Raw genomic sequence first — 20,066 nt, 5'->3', positions numbered from 1 at the left:
TCTAACTTACAGCAGGGAGTTAATGTGGGAGAAAATTGGAATACCAGAGGAAACCCACGTACGAACAGGGAGAACATACAAACTCCCACACAGACAGCACCCAAGATTTGAACCTGGAATTAGTCCCTGGCGCTGTGAAGCAGCAGCACCATCTGCTGTACTGCCCAGTGTGATTCCTGTGCAAGGCTTGCAGAAATTGTTTATGCACAAACTTCCGGGAAGGCAGTCAGCACTTTAATAATCTCTTTAAGCCATGGTATAGTGGTAGAAAAGGCTGCCATGGTGCTGAGGGGAGATATGGGGGAGGGGAAACATGGCATCCTCATGTGTCTGCCCCCTCATTCACTCACTCACCCTCTCCCCTCATTCAGTCACACACACTTCCTCATACTTTCTCAACACCTGAACTTAGAGTAGCCCCAAGTGATTTCAGTTTTTAAGACAAATCAGTGACGGGAGCTTCATTGAATTATTTAATATCTCGCTGGTCATTGAAGAGTGACACTGGCGATGATGTGTTCAGAACGTTGACGTGACAGTGCAGTCCGTTTTATTGATCTGCCATACCCAACCTGAGGTAATGTGCTTCTGGTTTTCTTGTTGGTTGGCAATGTAGGCCACAGGCCTCCTCAAAGGCTCCAATTTCTGCCAGCAGTGATGAAAACCTGCAACAGACGATGGATATAAGTCAGCTGCGCTAAGGCGACTCGCACCTGAAAGTGCCTGGGGCAATTTCCTGACTTCTAATTGACCCAGAAGTTATCGCAAGTGCAGCCTAACATGCATCAAAAAGTGTTTCTGCAAATGGATACAATTTCTGAGCAACCCTATTTAATTTTGATTGTGATCATTTTTTTCAACTGCAACCTTACAAAGAAGATTTTGGCAAAGTTGATTTCATCATTCTTTAATGCCTGTCCTCACCTTGTTCAATGGGTCTGATTTCACTAGATTCTGTTCTTGCCTATTGGCAGGGAATCCCTTACACTGGTTCTCTTTCCTGCCCCCACAGTACCCAAAGACCTCTGCTTGGCCCCACTGTTTCCCATCCACATTTTTCCCTGCAATGAAATGAGCATGATGCTATACAGCTCTTTCTGTCTGTCTTTTCTGTCGACCTTCTCCTGTATCCATGGCTGAATGCTGGCCTTTCTGATCAGAACTGTTGTCCACACTCAGCAGCTTAGCCCATTATATTTGCTGACTGTGTACAATATTGTGAGCGCCAGTACCTTTTATTTCATTTTCATCTATATAAAACAAAATGTCTGCTTCATAACGTTTTGGCATCAGATGTCAGTGGAGTGCCCATTTTTTCTCCCTGTAGTGTGATGTTTCAAACTTGCCCTGGGTAGTTAATGCAAGATGTTAACTAGTCCACACAATGGATTACTGTGTGACTGCTTTTTACATCGTTTGGAACTTACTGAATTCTGACTGTCCAGGTATTAGTATTTTGTATGGTGTGGAAGCTCGTGGAGATATCATGTCAGGATGTCGCCTGAAATATTGCAGTTTAACTTGCACCAAACCGAAAAATCAAAAAGGTTATGGATTGTTTTAAGTAGTACATGTTGATCCTTGGATATCATCTCTTCACAAGTGGTGATCATACCCAGCAGCATTCTGTTGGAACGTTGTGGACATTGATAATGCTCAGCCTTTAGCTTTAATTTTCTGCAAGTGCTTTAAATCCACACTTTTTCCATCTTGCTATTTCCACTCTTTGTCTGCTGCAATAAATACTGATTTGTTCCACATTCACTCAGGTTATGCTAGAGTCAGATAAATGTTGCTTTTCTCACTGTGACACCCTTCTGAAGCCTCTCACCTAATGTTCCCTCCCACTCCCTCTCAGTATTCACAAGTTGGCTTTTAGTTCTCTTCTGCCCTTTCTTCCCAGCCCAACTTTGAGCGAAAGTTCCTTTTTCATTATTGTTGGTCCCTACTTGCTTTCACGTTTTGCTACATTCTTGGCTGTGAAACTGGCAAGCATGTTCACACTAGTATTTCAAGTCATTGCTCGAAACAAGAGAGCTGGAATGAGTCACCACCAATTATTAAGCTTAATGCTCAATCAGGTATTTGTTCTTTGGAACAAATTGTGTAAAGTAGTCATTATTGGAATAATTTTTCGAAACCACATTACTAGTGAGAGGCTTTGTCTAGCAGAGGATGATAGGAATTCAGTTGTGCTGAGTACAAACTTTTCCATCAGCAATCACATCAATGGCCCATTTTCTTGCATCTTTGATTCTTATGAACCTTGGCAATTTTGGTGAAATCCTTCACCTCACAGTTCTTTCTTCTGACTCGTATCCTCCACTTCATTGACACAGACCATTACATTGTCTATGAATAGTCACCCATTTTCCCAGATCCCTGGATCCTGCCTACTGCTCCCAAACTATACCTATCCCTCGAGGATAAGCCATCAGTGCGGCAAACTCCTCTCCTGTTGCTAGAACTCCCTGTGATCAGCCTTCTGTGTTCTTGTGCATCATAATGTGAGCCAATAATCAACCTTTTGTCTTTTCCCTAATTACTCCAAAATTCCCCTCGTCTCCCAAATGCAAGAATCCCAGACTTTATTAAAGTATGTATATAATCATATCATTTTCCTAACCCATAAACTTTTGCAACAAAATACAAATGATGCAACAAAAAAACAGTGTACTATTTATTGAATCACGTCAGTAACTCTAAAATAATGCACATTTTGTAATGTAAAATAATTCATCCTGTGCAAGGCAGAGCTGAAAATTTTTTTAGTTGAATACTACAAATGTAGGAAATAAACCTCATTATTTGCATTGTTAGTAATTCAGAATGTAAATTTTATCACTGTGCACGTTTGCTTCCAAAATTTATGAAGGTTTTGCACTGGAATTTGTACACAGAAACCTGTAAGGTCCTTCAGATAATACTTACTATGCACTTCACTCACACAGCCAGAAACAGGTGACAGGTGGTAACCAAAACATTTTGTGTATAGATACACTTTTCACAAATATGATAACATAATGTGACTCAATAAGCAATCTTGGATTGGTCTGTTATAACTTTTTCACTAGCCTAATGGACCACCGAAATTCATTTCTGCCTCTGCTTTCCCCCACCCCCCTCAACATTACATTTGTAGTTAATAAAAAAAAAGTGAGATTGTATGGAAATTCTTGTACTCTTGACTTTTTTTCCCCTTTTGTAATGATTTATTGCCTCAGCTATATTATTGATTACTTGTCTTTCATTGTTTTAGCATCCCGCTTGGAGAAGTAGTTGTTACAGTAAATTGCTGAACTACTATGATTCTTGTAACTGGGATATGTTGAGTGATTAGTGTCTCTAGCTTGGATTTTATTGACTTCACATTTATTATTGTTATCTCAAATTCGATTGATATTAGTGAAGTGCAGCATGCTAAAGAAGATCAGATTACAACACCACAGCATAAAGGACAAAACCTAAATTTTTGTTTTTAAGCTGCTGCAGCTTTAACAATGAAGTGTTAAAAATTACGAGGTTCTTATTCCTTTTGGACAGATCCCAGTTTAAATGTGCCTTCTATTATTTTGCTTAGTCAATTATTGAAAAAACATAATGCTCTGAGGCACAATTCTTCTGACAAATGTTTTTAATTACAAGCTCTGCACCTACTTTTTCTGGAATTACCAGATCTTGAACAGATTATCAATACTGCTATTCTTTATGCAGTATAACGTGGTACCAGGCAGAAATTACCTTATTGACTCAATGGATTTGTGATTTCATTGGACTCGGTGGATGCCTGCACTGTCTTCCCATGTAGTTACTACTATATATTTTCAATTACTTCATGCCACCTTATTTTACCATTTTAACTATTTATTTGATGGTTACTCCACTGTTGTGCCATGAATGAATCCTGATTTACGTCACTATTTAATACTCATTGGGCCGAATCTTGCTGGCTGTGGCTGACAATTCTGTTTGGAACCACTAGGGTTCAGCCATTCAAACTGAAGTAGGCTCTGGACTTCCACAAGCGTGCTTTGTAATGTGACAGATTCAGGCTCATCAATCTTTCAGTTCACTGAATCCAGCAGTGTTATGCTTTAGTGCTATGCTAACGCGGCACAAGTTATTTTGCTTTACTCTTGGATTATTTCCTTGATTTAAACCTTTAAAATACTTTAGTCTTTATTTTTAACTTGATTACATCAATTTAATAGTTTTCAAATGTCAGAGACACTTAAAAAAAAATCAATTTCATTCTGTGAACATTCTCTTCATTCAGCTCATCATTGCAGACTGTGCTTTTTTTTTCAGTTGAATATGCCCCAAGCATTGGAATTGCATTCTACTCACTACAGTTTGAGATCAGATTATTGGATAAATAAATTTAGTGCAAAAAGTGTTGAATCATCTGGAGTGCATGGTTTATTTGAAAGTTAATCCCTTGGATCTGCAGAAATATAACGGTATTTTCAGACAAAAGTAAATGCTGCTGTTTCATCTCAGACTTCTTACAGAACTTGTGTTAATGGAGCAGTTTTTTTTCCCCACTATTTTCAGGAAGAAGTCTTTCTTGTATTCAGCCCTATATGCTGCATTGATATTTGGTGGTCGGCACATGATGAAACAACGAGCAAAGTTCGAGCTGCGGAAACCCTTGGTGCTCTGGTCACTGAGCCTTGCGCTCTTCAGGTAAGTGTCATTTCCCCCCATTTAATTATGCTTCACGGCACTTTCTGTCAGTACTGCAGACAATTAAACCCATCTCCTAATTCATAAACTATGTGGTTGTGATTTTACCATTCTTGTTGAGGTCAAAAATGTTGAAGAATATCAATTGCTGTCAACAGCTAAAAATGCCTCATTTTAAAGTTTTATGTTAATGTTTTCAGTCAAACTTTGCATTGTAACACTCCAAATGGAACTTGTATCTGAAGTGTCTCAACAAGATATGGATTTTACTAATCATGAAATTGATTTTAGTTATATCAAATTTTCCATCTTCATAACCAAATTCAAGCAAGTTTTCCACAATTAAGATATCTAATTTGGGATAAAGATTGTTTTGACTCTTTAAGTTCTAATACTAAATAAAACTTCAGGAGTGCACTCAAATGAATTTGTTCTAACCATTATTTATCTGACCACTAACATCACTAAAACATCTGCCTTAATGAAAAAAGGCAGACTGGCATTTGGGTTGCACCTTTCGCATCACTTTCAAGATGTCCCAAACCATATAACGGCCAACTTAGTACTTCTGATGTGTGGTCTCCATTGTAAGGTGGGAAATATGGCACCAACTTTTGCACAACAAAGTCCCACAAATAACAACATGATGAACAGATAAATTGTTTCAATGATGTGGATTGAGGGATGAGTATTAGTCGGGTTTGATTTACAGTCTTTTGTGCACTTCAGTAATCCTCTCTCCTCTCCTAAATTTATTTAGCCTTGAGATTTAAAAAAAATTAATCTGATATTCGTCTTAAAAGGTATAATCAGTACTTATAGGGTTAACTGGGTTAATTTTTTAAGCTCATAGAAAATGATTCTACTAAGTTATTCCCACTTTGCCATTGAGGTTATCATCTGTTTTTGGAAGGATAGCTGGTGGAATATGAGAGTTAAGACAAAAAAAAATGGTTCATTTCAAAGTGACATCAATTGCTTTTAAAGACTAACAAGTACCTTAGGGTAAAACTTTTTCTTAGTCACTTGTGGTAATTTCACAACCTAGTGTTTAGTACTCATGTCCGAAACTTCAGCTGCTTTGACTTAAGTGGAGCTGAGTTTTAGGAACGAATTGCAGAGCTCAGCTGCAACAATGGTGGGTGCTTAGTGTTAGCAATCAAGGAGAAATTTCTAACCTATTGTGACATAACACTTAGTGTTTCCAAATTAAGTCTTAATGTCAAGATTCTAATGTTATCTAACACTAAAACTTAGTGTTAGATCCAGGTTTTTATACCAGATCACCCGAAGTGATTTGTAAAGGTTGTGGCAGCTTCCAAACATTGTTGCTAAAAACATACAATACCACAGCATGATAATGATACTTCCCATGTTGATGTCATTAAATTGTAAGCACAATAAATAATAACAGCTTACACTGTAACACAGTAGTCATTATTACCAAGTAAGGATAATTTTCTATGTTTATACTCTGGGCAAAATGCATCACTTTTCCAAATTTCAGATGCTGAAGATAGTATATTTGTAAATGAAGATCCTAATTTTTAGGGACTAAAAATGATAATTATTGAAAATACGGATAGGCTGTACCGGCCTCTGGTATATAATTTCTGTCTCTTGGGAGCTGCACAAACACACATGTTTGCTGCAGAGATTCTTTTGTTCAGAAGATGAAACTTGAGCCATTCATGCTTGAAAGCATAGCATAATACTACAACTATCATCTTGACATTGGCATTTCAATTTATTCTCCTCACTCCCTTTTACTTTCTGGTCAAAAAGGGTTCTTGATTATTCAAGTGTCATTTTCTAATGAATCTGAACTAATATCATATATTTGAAATAGGATACCAATTGAGGATTGAAACTGTTGATCCTGTAGTTTAAATGAACAAAAATAGGAGAAAATAACGTTTGAAGAGTTTTCGTTCCATCAACATCATTGAAAATAGACAAATTAAGCTGATAAACCATTCATTAATTAAACATTCTTTTTTCCCTAATTCATAGTAACTTGGCTACCTAAACAAATTAGTCATTTTACAGAATATATATGATTTTTCCGCACAACCATTTACCTTTCATTTCAATAAAAATAAATCTGTTTTGTCGCTTATTTTTGGTTAAAAGTTGGAATTTCATAACTTTTGTTTTCGGGTTGTATCTAATTCACCATGTAAGTCCTACAATAGTATGACTTGTTTTATATTACAACAACAAAAAGACACATGCCACAATCAGATGAGGACAGACCTTTTATAAAATTTGGACATTTGGAAATCTGCTGCCATTACAGTTCAAATACAAGCTACAAAAATACGGGTTTAACCACCAAACAGACACTTGGAAAGTATTATGGAATACTCGGGTAATAAAACTCAAAATCTTCAAAAGAACTTGTACTGCATTACAATCCATTGTGAAACCCTGCCCTCTGACAGACTGTGCATACTGCAATAGTAGGCCATAAAAATGGCAGTTACATACAGTTGACTTGCTGTGGTAATCATACATCTAGGCAATTGTGATTTTCAAATTCTTAGAAAACTGATTTAAGGATATGATGAATATTGTCCAGTTTCAGAAAGTATACACATGGTAGCTTAGCAGTTAGCGTGACGCTATTACAGCGCCAGTGATCGGGGTTCGATTCCTGTCGCTGTCTGTAAGGAGTTTGTACGTTCTCCCATGTCTGCATGGGTTTCCTCCGGGTGCTCTGGTTTCCTCCCACATTCTAAAGACATACAGGTAGGTTGATATGGGTTTAAAATAGGCGGTGCGGACTCGTTGGGCCGGAAGGGCATGTTACCACGCTGTAAATAAAATTTTTAAAAATTTAGAAAATTTAAATTTATAAGAGCTCTAGGCTTTAGATCACATCCTTGTGTAAGGACGTCTCCGATCCAAGAAATGAGATGTTCACTGGTTTGCAAAACATTATATAAAAAGGGTAGAGAAGGAACGTTGCTGTATTTCACTTCAGTTCAGAAACACCAGAAGACAAGCCAATCTGTGTGATATTTTTGCCAGTTTAGCTGGAGTATGGTCATATTTAAGGTAACAGTTTACTGGTTAAATATGTGATTCAAAGATGGGAGTTTTACAGTTGAACACCAGAGCTATAATCCTGCCCTCGATCTTCCCTGTGCTGTTGCTTTTCTTTAGAAAACGTGGTTGAGTGCAAGTTTATTTGGACAGAACACTTGTGACAGTTATAAGCTGAAAGCAACAGTAGCCTGACTCATAAATCATGCTTAGCTTAATATAGGCTTATAGCATTTATGCTAATGTGGATGTTCTATCAAATCGCATAAATGTTATTGTTCTGTTGTGCTTTGGATGAAACCTATTTTAGCATGTGTGTAAAAAAGGCAATGTGGGATGAAAAACACTATGATGCTGGAGGAACTCAGCAGGCCAGGCAGTATCCATGGAGAATGTTTCGGAGTCAAGACCCTTCTTCAGGACTGAAGATAGGAAAAGGGGAAGCCCAATATATAGGAGGGAAAAGCAGAGCAGGGATAGGTGGATAAAAGAGGGGAGGTGGGGTGGGCACAGGGTGGTGATAGGTAGAAGTAGGGAAGAGATAGTGATAGGCAGGTGTGGGGCAGGAGGGGAGAGCAGATCGACTGCGGGATGGGTCAAAGGTAAGTAGAGGAAGGGAAAAAAGGGGGCGAGAAAAAAGAGAGAGGCTAGGAAAGGGAAGAAGAGAATTTCTGTTTCACCTTGGTTGTCTGCTTCAGGCAGATTCTGAGCACGTTCAAGTAGTCAGACTTGACCATGAAGAGTAGGGAGCATCGGTTAGACCAGTTGCCAGAGAACGTGTCCTCACTTGCTGTGATTGACTCTGGCCCTTGAGGCCAGTTCAGACTGGCCACAGATGCTGATCAATCTCCAGACCAACAGTGGGTCTGACAAGAAGAATGCAACGTCATCGTGGACGGGGAGGCTTTGATCCAAGTACCCCCACTGCCTGGCATTGTCACCCCTCTTCTGCCCATGTCATCCCTAATGTATTCAGCAAAGGGCTCGATACTACACACAAATAGGACAGACAGTGGGAAGCCTTGCCTGACTCCAGATTTGATGACAAAACTTTCCATTTCCTATTTGTTGATTTGGATGGCACTACTGATGTCTGTGTAGAGCACTTGTAAAGCCATTTCCTTTTCTAGTGATGTTATACAACTACTAGAGGGAGATGAATAATAGATTATCTTCAGGTATCTTAGTCACCTTAAGGATATTGCTGCTTTTCGCTAAATTTGTGTGAAACCTTGCAATAAGTACAAACAAAAAAAGTACAATGTTACGATAAAATTCTGGAACTAATGTTTCCATATTTACAACTTCTTAACTCCTATGGATTTTTCCGTGATGTTTAAGCAAAGTGTTTGGATCAGCTACATCACTGAAAGACTCTTAAATATCATTTATGGTCACCTTGACATTATTTATGTAAGCATAGAAGAGTTAAAGAAACAAAAAGAAACAAAAATTAACTAGGTCTCAGGAAATTGTGTTCTCCATACTCTCCACAATGTAACTTGTGCAGCCACCCTGGTTAGTTTTCATTCACAATGGCACTGTTCAGTGAATGCAAACATTGAGTGAATACAGGACTTGCAGTTCGGCAGCTTTTCCACCATGTGCATCTGCTTGCAAAACTTTTTGTCATGATGTCATCCAGCTACCAAACAGTTTTGGATAATAGAATCACAGCAACTCTTGAAGTTTCTTAAACTCACTTTCATGTTATTACAAAGGGGAAGATTAGTTTATTTTTAGCTATTTAGTTTTAGGTTTGTATTTTTTTTATAAGTGTTTCCATGTGCTTTATATTAATTTATTTTGTTACTTAAATAAAAAGAGAAATCTCAGACATTTATAAACAATTAAAATGATTTCTAGCTGACAAAACTCCAGCTGTGCCCCCTCCTGGGGGTTTGACAGATGTGAGGGCCCATTGCCTGTGGGTAGGGGTTGGGGAGTTGTTGCAGGATCAGAGCTTCTGCAATATGGCTCAGTTGTCTTTTGGAGAGTGTATGGCCAGCATCATTAGTCCTAAGGCACATGTAGCTATGTGGAGACTGTGGGCAGTAATTCCAGGCAGTGGGCACAATCTGACTGAGTGTGAGTTGTGTATGGCCATAAATTGCTCATCAATGTATGCTGCTCGGCTACTGAAGGTGTGGGGGGGGGGGGGTGGGGGGTGCAGAATGGCTATCGCCACTAACTGATTCATTTCAAGATATTGCTCCCCACCAGACTTCAGTAGTGCCTGAGGGAAATTGGTCCTAAATGGCCAGGGACAACAATCATTGCTCACTCTCAGGATAACCATGTACTTCAGCATCAGAATGAGACACTACACAAGTGGCTCTCATACTTTTGTCCTTTGGGCACACAACTGCTGCCATTCACCATGACCCTGCCTGCCACACTCTAAAGGCTCCAATCTCAACTACCCATATTCCCCCAGCTCTAATCTTCAAAAGGTCAACTCAGCCTTAGGCAACATTCAGTCGGCAATAGTGCCAGGCAACAATGACTGGGAGTCTGACCTTAACATTCAAAGACATTACCTTCACCAAGCCTCCCCAACGTGAACATCTGGAGGCCACTACTGACCAGACTCAGTTGTCTCCCCTACCTAAACGTTAATTCCTCCACCACCACTGCTTTGTGGTTGCATTGTGTACCATCTAACAAATGCAGTGTTCATACTCATTAAAGCTAGATCAGCTTCTTCCAAACCTGTGACCTCCACCACCAAGAACAAAGTAGGAGATGCTTGGGGACACCACTACCCACAGTTTCCTTCAAGCCGCACACTGCCCTGACTTTGAAAAATATCACTGTACCTTCATGACCAATAGGTCTAAACACTGGAACTTCCTCTGCAGTAGTACCGTGAATGGGCATTAAATGCTGGAATTACCAATAATATCGTCATCCATGACTGAATAAAACAAAAGTAATCATTCAAAATGATAAGATATTTATGGAGATAATTTTCTAATTTTATATATTTGTGTGAATGTTTTTCTGTATAAAAGAAGGGTTGACAATAATTTCCTCTTCCTCTGGCAGCTTGTTCCATATCCTCACCACCCTCTGCGTAAAAATGTTACCCCTCAGGTCCCTTTGAAGTCTTTCTCCTCTCACTCTAGGTCTATGTCCCCTGGGGAAAAGACTGTTACCATCCACCTTATCAATGCCTCTCATAATTTTAAACATTTCTATAAGGTCACCCCTCATTCTCCTGCATTCCAAGGAATAAAGACCTAGCCTGGCCAATCTCTCCATATAACTCAGGCCCTCTACTCCTTATACCATCATTGTAAATCTTTTCTGCACTCTTTCTAGTTCAACCACATCTTCCCTATGACAAGGGTGACCAAAACTACACAGTAATCCAAGTGCGGCCTTACAACAACTTAGACAGCTGCAACATAATGTCCCAACTCCTATACTCAGTGCCCTGACTGATGATGGCTAGCATACTAAACATCTTTTGCATCACCCTGTCTACCTGTGTCACTGCTTTCAACGAACTATGCACTTGTACTCCTAGGTCCCTCTGTTCCATTACGCTTCCTAGTTTAGTTGAGAACACCTCTTGTTGGATACTAAAACATCCAGAAATGACTTTGGAGAAGACTGTGTCTGTTTACTGTGATGTGTTTTCTGTTCTTGTTTAGGATTTCACTCAAAGTATGAGAAAAATCTCCAGCATGTAGCCCAATAATTGCAAAAGAAAAAAATCATGTTTTTCTTCATTTATCCCCCTGTTATCACTCAGCAAAACATGTCACAATCTGAACCCTTCAATGCTTCAGTGCAGTGCTGGGAAAAGGATGTCTCCAAGAGAAGTTAATACATGTGTCCATATACTTCAACAAATAGGTTATAGAATTAATAGATTCTGCCTGTGATTTCAGACATACTCTTCCACCCCATGCAGTTGTAAAGAGCTTGAGTTTTACTCTTGAGATTTATGATATTTCTTCCTATCCTTGGTGCAAGCTCACAGGATTCCATTATTTTCTCTCCAGTAGTATGTGGATGCCATTAACTGTTGTTGAGTGCCTTCTCAGGAGGTTAATTTGCACAACATATGAGCTTCAATGGTGCTTCTATTGTAAAGCACAAAATCTCAATGGAGTTATAATGGATTTGTTGCATTTATCCATGGAGTATCTGTATTTTGGCATAAAATTATTTTTATTTCCCCCCCTACTCCCGAAGTCTAAAATGATAAAGTTGATGTGTATGTTGTTTGGCATCTATGAATTCTATAATATGGATTCCAGTGATTACCTTATAATGTCACTGAAATAGTGTTAAAGTGTTTGAGCAAATTCTGCTGTGAAATACATAATGTAATGGATATCTGTAATACAAAATAAATTTCCTTATTTAAAGCAAGCACATCTTTCCTGTACAACACGACATGGGTCCACTTTTGAAGTTGAGTTCCTCAGAAAGAGAGCAGTGACAGTCCCACCCATTATCTGAGGTGGTGTCCCTGGTTTATCAGCAGTGCAGGGAACTGGAAAGTGGTAGGCAAGTGGTTTTATTTTTAGAATAACATTGATTTATTGAATGGAAACCAGTTTGAAGAACTGACCAGATCTTAGGAAGGACTGTAACGCTGCTGGAAATGATAATGTTGTGGTTAAGTCACTGGGATGGTATCTAGGGGCCTGGCATATTGATCCAGGAAGAGAGTTAGAATCTTATTCATGTTCTTCATGAGGTTCGAGGATGTTTGGGAACATCTGATGTTCAATGGTCAGTTTGTGGTCTAGAGGGAGGTGCACTGTGATGTTAGTGCCTTGATTTTCAGCCTCTGCAAGACAGATGAGTTTGCCAGACAACAATGGAACCACCTGTGGCCTCAAAACCAGCCATTGAACAACTCTTTGAGACGTTTGTGATGCACTAAAGTGTTGGTAAGGTAAAGATTAAGAACAAATGGAAAGGAAACATTTTTTAATGATGACAAATATTCAGTGGACTGCAAATAGGAGTATCCACTGAAGTGCATCACTTAATTACGAGCCTGAACAGGTCTTTGGCCTGAAATGTTAATTTTGCTTCTCCTTTCACAGATGCTAGCTGACCTGCTGAGTGCTTCCAGAATTTTCTGTTTTTGTAACAGCAGCTCAAGGACAATATTGGGGTTGGTCCTGAGAGAACAGCTTGCTGCATTTTCAGAGAAGGGTGGGTTAGTGGATTGGAGAAATTGAGGTGATTAAGGTGACACTGACAGTTTATGCTGAGAAGATCTGGTGAAGGTAAGAGACCAGATGGAGCGGTGCAGATGGATCAGGATTTCTGACAATAGGAGCAGGCGTCCATTGTCTGCTGTGAAGATGCCTGGTCAAAAAATTGGATGTGAACTTGAAGTTAATTTTGACATAGGACATAAGCTGCAGTCTCTGTTGAGGACAGAGAGGGGAAGGTCAGAAGGCTGTTGGAAATCAGGCAAGAGGTGGGATCAGAAATAGAAATGGAGTGAGAGGAAAGTGATGGGTATGCAAGATCGGGAAGAACATTGGTATCCAAGAGCTGTTAAGTTTGACACAATTGACATCCAAGAGGAAGAAAATTTTTACTTTGTTAAAAAGCTAAGTGTTGAGAAGGATGAGAGAGGATTGCAGAGCAGTGCTGCTGAAGGGGGAGGTCAGGAGCGTGAATGTTTCAACATTTAAGCCTGGATCTCAGAATGTGGTGACAATGCAGATTTGAGGAACACTTAAAACAATTAACAGGTACTATTTTAGAGGGATGTTTGAATCATATTCTCACTAATGTGACATGGGACCCTAGAGAGAAGAAAGTGTTATAATGTGTGAAAGTGCATTGTCTTTGATACACTGAAAGCTTCTACAAATATAATCAAATAGTCTGCTTTTACCGATAATTTAAGGAATAAATAATGGCCGGGCCAGTGAAACTCCCCTGCAAGCCTCTCACCGGAAAGATGACATCTCCAGAAGTACAGACATCCTTCAGTATTCCACAGGAGCGTCAGTGCAGATTATGTGCTTGGGTCTCGTGCTTGGCTTGAAGCCGAATCAGAAAGTCAAGGCTGAGGCCTTGATATAGGATTAAGTGCAAAAAATTTAATATGTAAAAGCATCAGAGTTTTCTATTCAAAGACAGTTTTAAGGCTATGGAATATATTACTAGAGTTGATGATTGAAGCAGACACCATATTAACATTTTAGAATAGGTTAGGTGTGTTTAAATTAAAGAATGTGGAAGTAGAGCAGACACATGATTAGAGCTATTGCTCATGGGAGGTAACCATCAGCATAGAATGTTTCGACTAAGCAGCTTATTTCTGCTTTGTTAAGTCAATGCAATTCAAAGCATTCTAAACCAAATCGCTTTGTGTGAATTAAGAACAAAACTGATCTAACCTCAGGAAGACTGACATGCTCCTGTATCAACTAGCTGCCTCAGGATTTGAGGTTGCCAGTAATTCCCTTGTTACCCAGTCCTTAAAACTAAAAAGCATTAAATGATCAGTAATTGCATACATAGTTATTATTGAAATAATGTATTTAAATTGTATGCCTAATTAGCAGTAATTGTTGGCACTTGACCAATGAAACTGCATAAATTTTGAACCAGTGCAATTACCTTGTTTAAATTAGGTTTTGCCTGAATCATTTGTGTGAAAATATATTACCGTCTTTACTCAACTCAGAGGTAGCCAAACAGTAAGTATTCTGTTGTTTGATTGTTGTTGTGTAGTGATTTCAATATCTGGTTTTATACTGTGGAAAGAATTAGCAGGAATTTTCCATTGATTAAGTTTTTTTTTCAAATCTCTGCTTTAAATCTTAACCAGCGTACTTCAGATTCTGCTGAAGGAAATGGGTTTTGTATAAGGAAACATTCAATCTTATTAGAATTAACTTGATACTTCTCTAGGATATTTTAGCAAATAATCCCTACTTACCTTTATTTGCGCTCCTGATGCGCTGATTTGTTGTATCATTTACATTTTAAATATTAAATGAAAAGTTTATTTATTAGCTTGAATATTTTAAAGTTTAACTGACAATATCACAACCAAATTTTTAAGCTTGTTATTTGTACTGTGTTGTTTGTGTGTTTATCATTTTACAACTAGTGTTAATTGTACGTAGGCCATGTTTGTTCCTTTAACAGATGAAGTAACTATATACTTTAGAATTTAGGCTGGGAGCTCCATGAAAGTTAAATGATTGTCATCTCTTTTGTACATTTTGTAGCAGATAGATTCAATTGTTTGAAGCTTAGTTAATATACTGCAGAAGAAACGGCAGCCATTGTTCTTTGCATGTGATACAGCGCGGGAGAAGTTGCCGGAATTTTGCCTGACTATCTGTGAAAGCACCCGTACAAGCCAATTGTGGATCACGTGGGGGTGGGGGTAGAGTGAATGGTGAATTGGGACCAGGGATAATTTGGTGGGTGGGGGAGAGAGCATCAGCAAAAAAATGCAGCCTGGGATCAGGGCCAGCGGCAATTGAAGTGGGGTCTGTACAGTTTTTATTTGGAGAGGAGGGAGAAGTGCACAGATGTGGGGACCAAGGATAGAAAGATAGGAAGTAATTAACAATATTTAATAGAGTCCCAACCCTGAGTAGTACATGTTATCAGTGATGGTTGCTTCTTGGAACAATGCAGAAATTGCATCAGACACACAAGAGCAACTTCTGCCACCAAGTGACTGATCGGATGTTACATTTTAATTACAGGGTAGATTCATTCTCAGTCATGTAGCACTGAGATGAAAGATGCTATATGATGTATTGGCTTAGAAATTACTTGTAGTGAAGATGACACACAATTTGTTTCAACATGCATGAAAGTGAAATAGCATTTGCCTACGGAGATGTAGGAATTGCATGATGATTTATCCTTGCCATGATGATTTATCCTGTTTTCCTTGCCTAGCTGTACTTTTTTTTTAAAAGTACATCTTTTGCATGCTCTGTCAAGCCTTACATTTACAATTCATAATCCTTCAGCCACCATGGGAAAAACTAAACATAAACTGACCTAAGTTGATCTGAATTTTTCATTGAAAAATCAGCAAGTACAATTTATTTCTGTTGCAATGTAATACATCTGTCAAACAGTGCCTTTCAACATGGTGGATAACAACATTGTGATACTTCCAGTCCGATGCTGCCAAAATTTTTGGATATAAATTAGTTATATTGCAAGGAAATCACTGTACAGTAATATGCTGTTACCTTGCTCCTAGAATCCCAGTTTGATGTACCTCACAAAACAGACTGCTGGGGTAAGCAGTTCATTTTGATGCTATAAATACATTAGCTAAAAACTAAATTAATAGTAGTTACCACCTAATGCATGTTTTAAGCTTATCATTATTTCTCTTAAACTTTGTTTTATTAGCCTAGAGGTAGAAGTAATTATCTAAAAATAAAAATATGATTTGATATTTCTTCACTAATTTTAGGTCAAGGTTATTGACTTGGCCCCTTTAAGTAGCTTTTCTTTTTGCATAGTATAGTACTTGCTTCTCTTTAATAGTGTGTGGAATCTGCAAGTGGCACTGCTGCAGAAGCTCTAAATGATACCTGTGCATCTTCTGAGTGTGTGCAGCATCCAGTGAAAAGGCCTGCAATTTTTTTTTGCACTTCTTGGAAATCTATTAACCTAAAACACAACTCGTATAACAAACATGCAGAAGAGGGCAGGAAAGGACCAGTTGATACATCAAGTCTGTCGTCTGGTTCAATTGACATAGACATCATGATTAAAACTTCATGATGTCTAAATCTGTCTTCATTACTAAGGAGCCTTAAACAAAAGTTCGGTTCTCCTCTGAACTTTTTCTAGGACCAGATTTGTCCCACTATGTCTGGAGACTAAATTCCTAGATGCAACAGGAATAAAATCCTGGCCAGGAATACAAATTGTGCATCCAGTTTTATATTTAATTGACTTGTCTATACACCTGATGTGCTTTTCACTCTCATAGTAGCCTCATCATGCTCATAATGCGTTGATAACTAATATTTTGCCTGTTGTTGAACTGCACTTAATCTTACATAATAAAAAAAACTTTATCTTTATAGCAAGGCTACCAAAACAAAATGAAAGGAGGTGTTTTGGGGGTCCTGCATTGCGTCGCTCCATCACAGTTTGGGAGCTATTTAGGTTTCAATTTGTGTAACTTTTCCCATTTTTAACTACATTCTAGTTAAAAATGATAATTTGCAACTTAGATTAGTTTATTATCATACATACCAGGGTGCAATGAAATTCCTAGTTCACATGAAGCTCACAGAGTAAACAGTATACGTGGTAATAATAAATGAAATTTATAACTATGTATCTATGAAACAGCAGAATGGTGCAAAGATTGTAGTGCAATCTGAAGTAGTGCAAAAAGAAATGCTGAAGTGACAATAATGGAATAGCTGAGAGAGGTAGAGTTAAGACTATTGAGAACGTGGCAGCACCACCGGGAAAGGGATGTGAAAGAGGTGACTGGTTCAGAAGCCTGATAGCAGTGGGGAAGAAGCTGTTCTTAAGTCTGTGCATCCAGGTTTTCAAGCTCCTGTATCTTCTCCCAAAAGGTAGAAGAGAGAAAAGAATGGCCAGGGTGGCAGGCATCCTTGACGATACTACTAGCCTTTCTGAAACAACACACTGTGAAGATGCACTGGATGGTAGGAAATGATGAATCTGTGATGGAGACTGTGATTCAAACAATGGGGCAAGTTAGATTTGATGAAATAAATTGCTCAATAACTTGGGTCAGCCAGCATCAGTGGTGAGAGAAGCCAAGTTAACATGAATAAGTTGACCAAGTTCAGGTCAATAATCTTTAATTAGGTTCCAATCTTTCTTTCTCTCTCCACATATGCTGCCTGACCTGCTGAGTGTTCCCAGTGTTTTTTTTGTTTCATTTCAGATTTACAGTATTCCACTTTTGGATAAGAGTGGTGAAGTTTCCTGGTTTTTGAACTCAGGTTGTGTTCAGGTGGTTTGTCAAAGTGACTCAGGCATCATTGCATTTCCTTGCCTCTTGCAAATAGTTGATCAAATGTTAGTGCTGGATTTGCTGATGATCTGTTGCATTTCGATTGCTTTTGGTCGAAGTGACAAAGGAACTGTTCTCAGCATTAGCCTCACTGCTTCTCAGCCACTAGTCCTACAGATTTTTAAGTACTGCTGTGAATTGATTTTCTAATATATGGAATGCTAATTGTTGTAGAAAATGAGGTAAAATTATTCCTTTTCGATGCCAGATGTTTTTGGCATTAATAAGTGATTTAAGTGCGAGGTGATAATTGGGAATGTTCCAGTCCTAATGTTTTCAGGAGTACCAGTAAGTAATTACACTAGGTAGCATAGCACTTTCTTCAATATCAAGTCTACTGCTGAGGATTGAAGCAGCAGGACAGGTGGCAGAAATTTCCAAATGTTCATGCTTAACTGTGCATATGTGGAAGCCAGAGAATTTACTCATTGTAAACGTTCAGATTAACAACATTGGTGAATTTTGTATATTTCACAATAGTGGAACAAAACTGCACTTCCAACTACAGGTTAGAACATGGTTTAGCATTGCAAATATCAGCATGATTTGGAATGTTACAGTGAACTTTGTAAAATCAAGTATCTGTGAGAGTTGGTATTGCTTCAGTTCCTGGGCTAAAGTTAATTTTAGCTCTAACACCAGATCTAAAATAACGAAAGAAAGAGATTGCAGTAGAGGTAGGGTTTGCTCCACCTTAAGAGCATTGAAACCTGAAAAATGAGAGTGGGGCAAACCACATAAGATCACAGAAATTTTATGATACAGAAGGCCATTCGGCCTGTCATATGGTTCAGTCCAGCAACCCATGCATCTAGGCCTGTGCATGAACTATCCCAACAGATGGAGCAGACTGATTACACCCCGTGGTTCCATGTGGTCCCAAGCCCCTGTTGTCAGCAGCAGCAGCAGCATCATGTTTACAGATCAAGAGGTCTGACAACTGCAGTTAGTCATCCACTAGCATAGTGATTTTTACAGGTGCCTGCCAGTACCGATTACTCTCTTTTTTAATAAAGTGTTTTAAAAGGGATGGGGGGGGGGGGGGGGGGGGAAGAGGAAGAGGGGTGGCGTTACTGGTCAGGGATACTATTACAGCTGCAGAAAGGGTGGATAATGTAGAAGGATCCTCTCTAGATTCAGTATGGGTGGAAGTTAGGAAAAAGAAAGGGCCAGTTACTCCACTGGGAGTATTCTATAGGCCCCCTGGTAGCAGCAAGGATACTGAGGAGCAGATTGGGAGGCAGATTTTGGAAAGGTGCAAGAATACCAGCGTTGTTATCATGGGAGACTTCAACTTCCTAAATATTGATTGGCACCTGCTTAGTACCAAAGGTTTAGACGGGGCAGAGTTTGTTAAGTGTGTCCAGGACGGATTCTTGTCACAGTATGTTGACTGGCTGACTAGAGGGAATGCCATGTTAGATCTAGTATTAGGTAATGAACCAGGTGAGGTGACAGATCTCTCAGTGGGTGAGCATCTGGGGGGACAGTGACCACCGCTCCCTAACCTTTAGCATTGTCATGGACAAGGATAGGAGCAAAGAGGACAGGAAGATATTTAATTGGGGAGGGGCAAATTATGAGGCTAGAACTTGCGAGTGTGAATTGGGATGACATTTTTGAAGGGAAGTGTACTATGGAGATGTGGTTATTGTTTAGGGATCTCTTGCAGGATGTTAGGGATAAATTTGTCCCAGTGAGGCAGAGAAGGAATGGCAGGGTGAAGGAACCATGGGTGACAAGAGAGGTGGAACATCTAGTTAGGAGGAAGAAGGCAGCAAGGATCAGATAGGGCTCATGAGGAATATAGGGTAGCAAGGAAGGAACTTAAAAAGGGGCTGAGGAGAGCAAGAAGGGGACATGAAAAGGCCTTGACGAGTAGGGTTAAGGAAAATCCCAAGGCATTTTTCACTTAAGTGAAGAACAGAAGGATGACGAGAGTCAAGGTAGGACCGATTAGAGACAGAGGTGGGAAGATGTGCCTGGAAGCTGTGGAAGTGGGTGGGGTTCTCAATGAATACTTCTCTTCAGTATTCACCAAGGAGAGGGGCCTTGATGACGCTGAGGACAGTGTTGGTAAGGTTAATGTTCTAGAGCATGTTGATATCAAGAGGGAGGATGTGTTGGAGCTGTTAGAAAATATTAGGACAGATAAGTCCCTGGGGCCTGACGGAATATTTCCCAGGCTGCTCCGCAAGGCGAGGGAGGAGATTGCTGAACTGTTGGCTGGGATCTTTGAGTCCTCATTGTCCACGGGAATGGTACCGGAGGATTGGAGGGTGGCAAATGT

General features: G+C 39.3%; 1 protein-coding gene across 1 annotated transcript in view; it reads left to right on the top strand.

The window, feature by feature from the left end:
- Window positions 1-20,066, top strand: part of elovl6 (ELOVL fatty acid elongase 6) — a 78,782-nt gene that overhangs the window by 43,253 nt on the left and 15,463 nt on the right. Inside the window, exon 2 of the mRNA XM_052045084.1 lies at window positions 4,555-4,686. Within this exon, the coding sequence (XP_051901044.1) occupies window positions 4,555-4,686 (132 nt within the window). The remainder of the gene's footprint in view (window positions 1-4,554; window positions 4,687-20,066) is intronic.

The sequence above is a fragment of the Pristis pectinata genome, chromosome 2, assembly GCF_009764475.1.
Source record: "Pristis pectinata isolate sPriPec2 chromosome 2, sPriPec2.1.pri, whole genome shotgun sequence".
NCBI lineage: Eukaryota > Metazoa > Chordata > Chondrichthyes > Rhinopristiformes > Pristidae > Pristis > Pristis pectinata.
The sequence above is the reverse complement of the archived record's forward strand: the minus strand, read 5'-3'. Positions and strand labels throughout refer to the sequence as shown.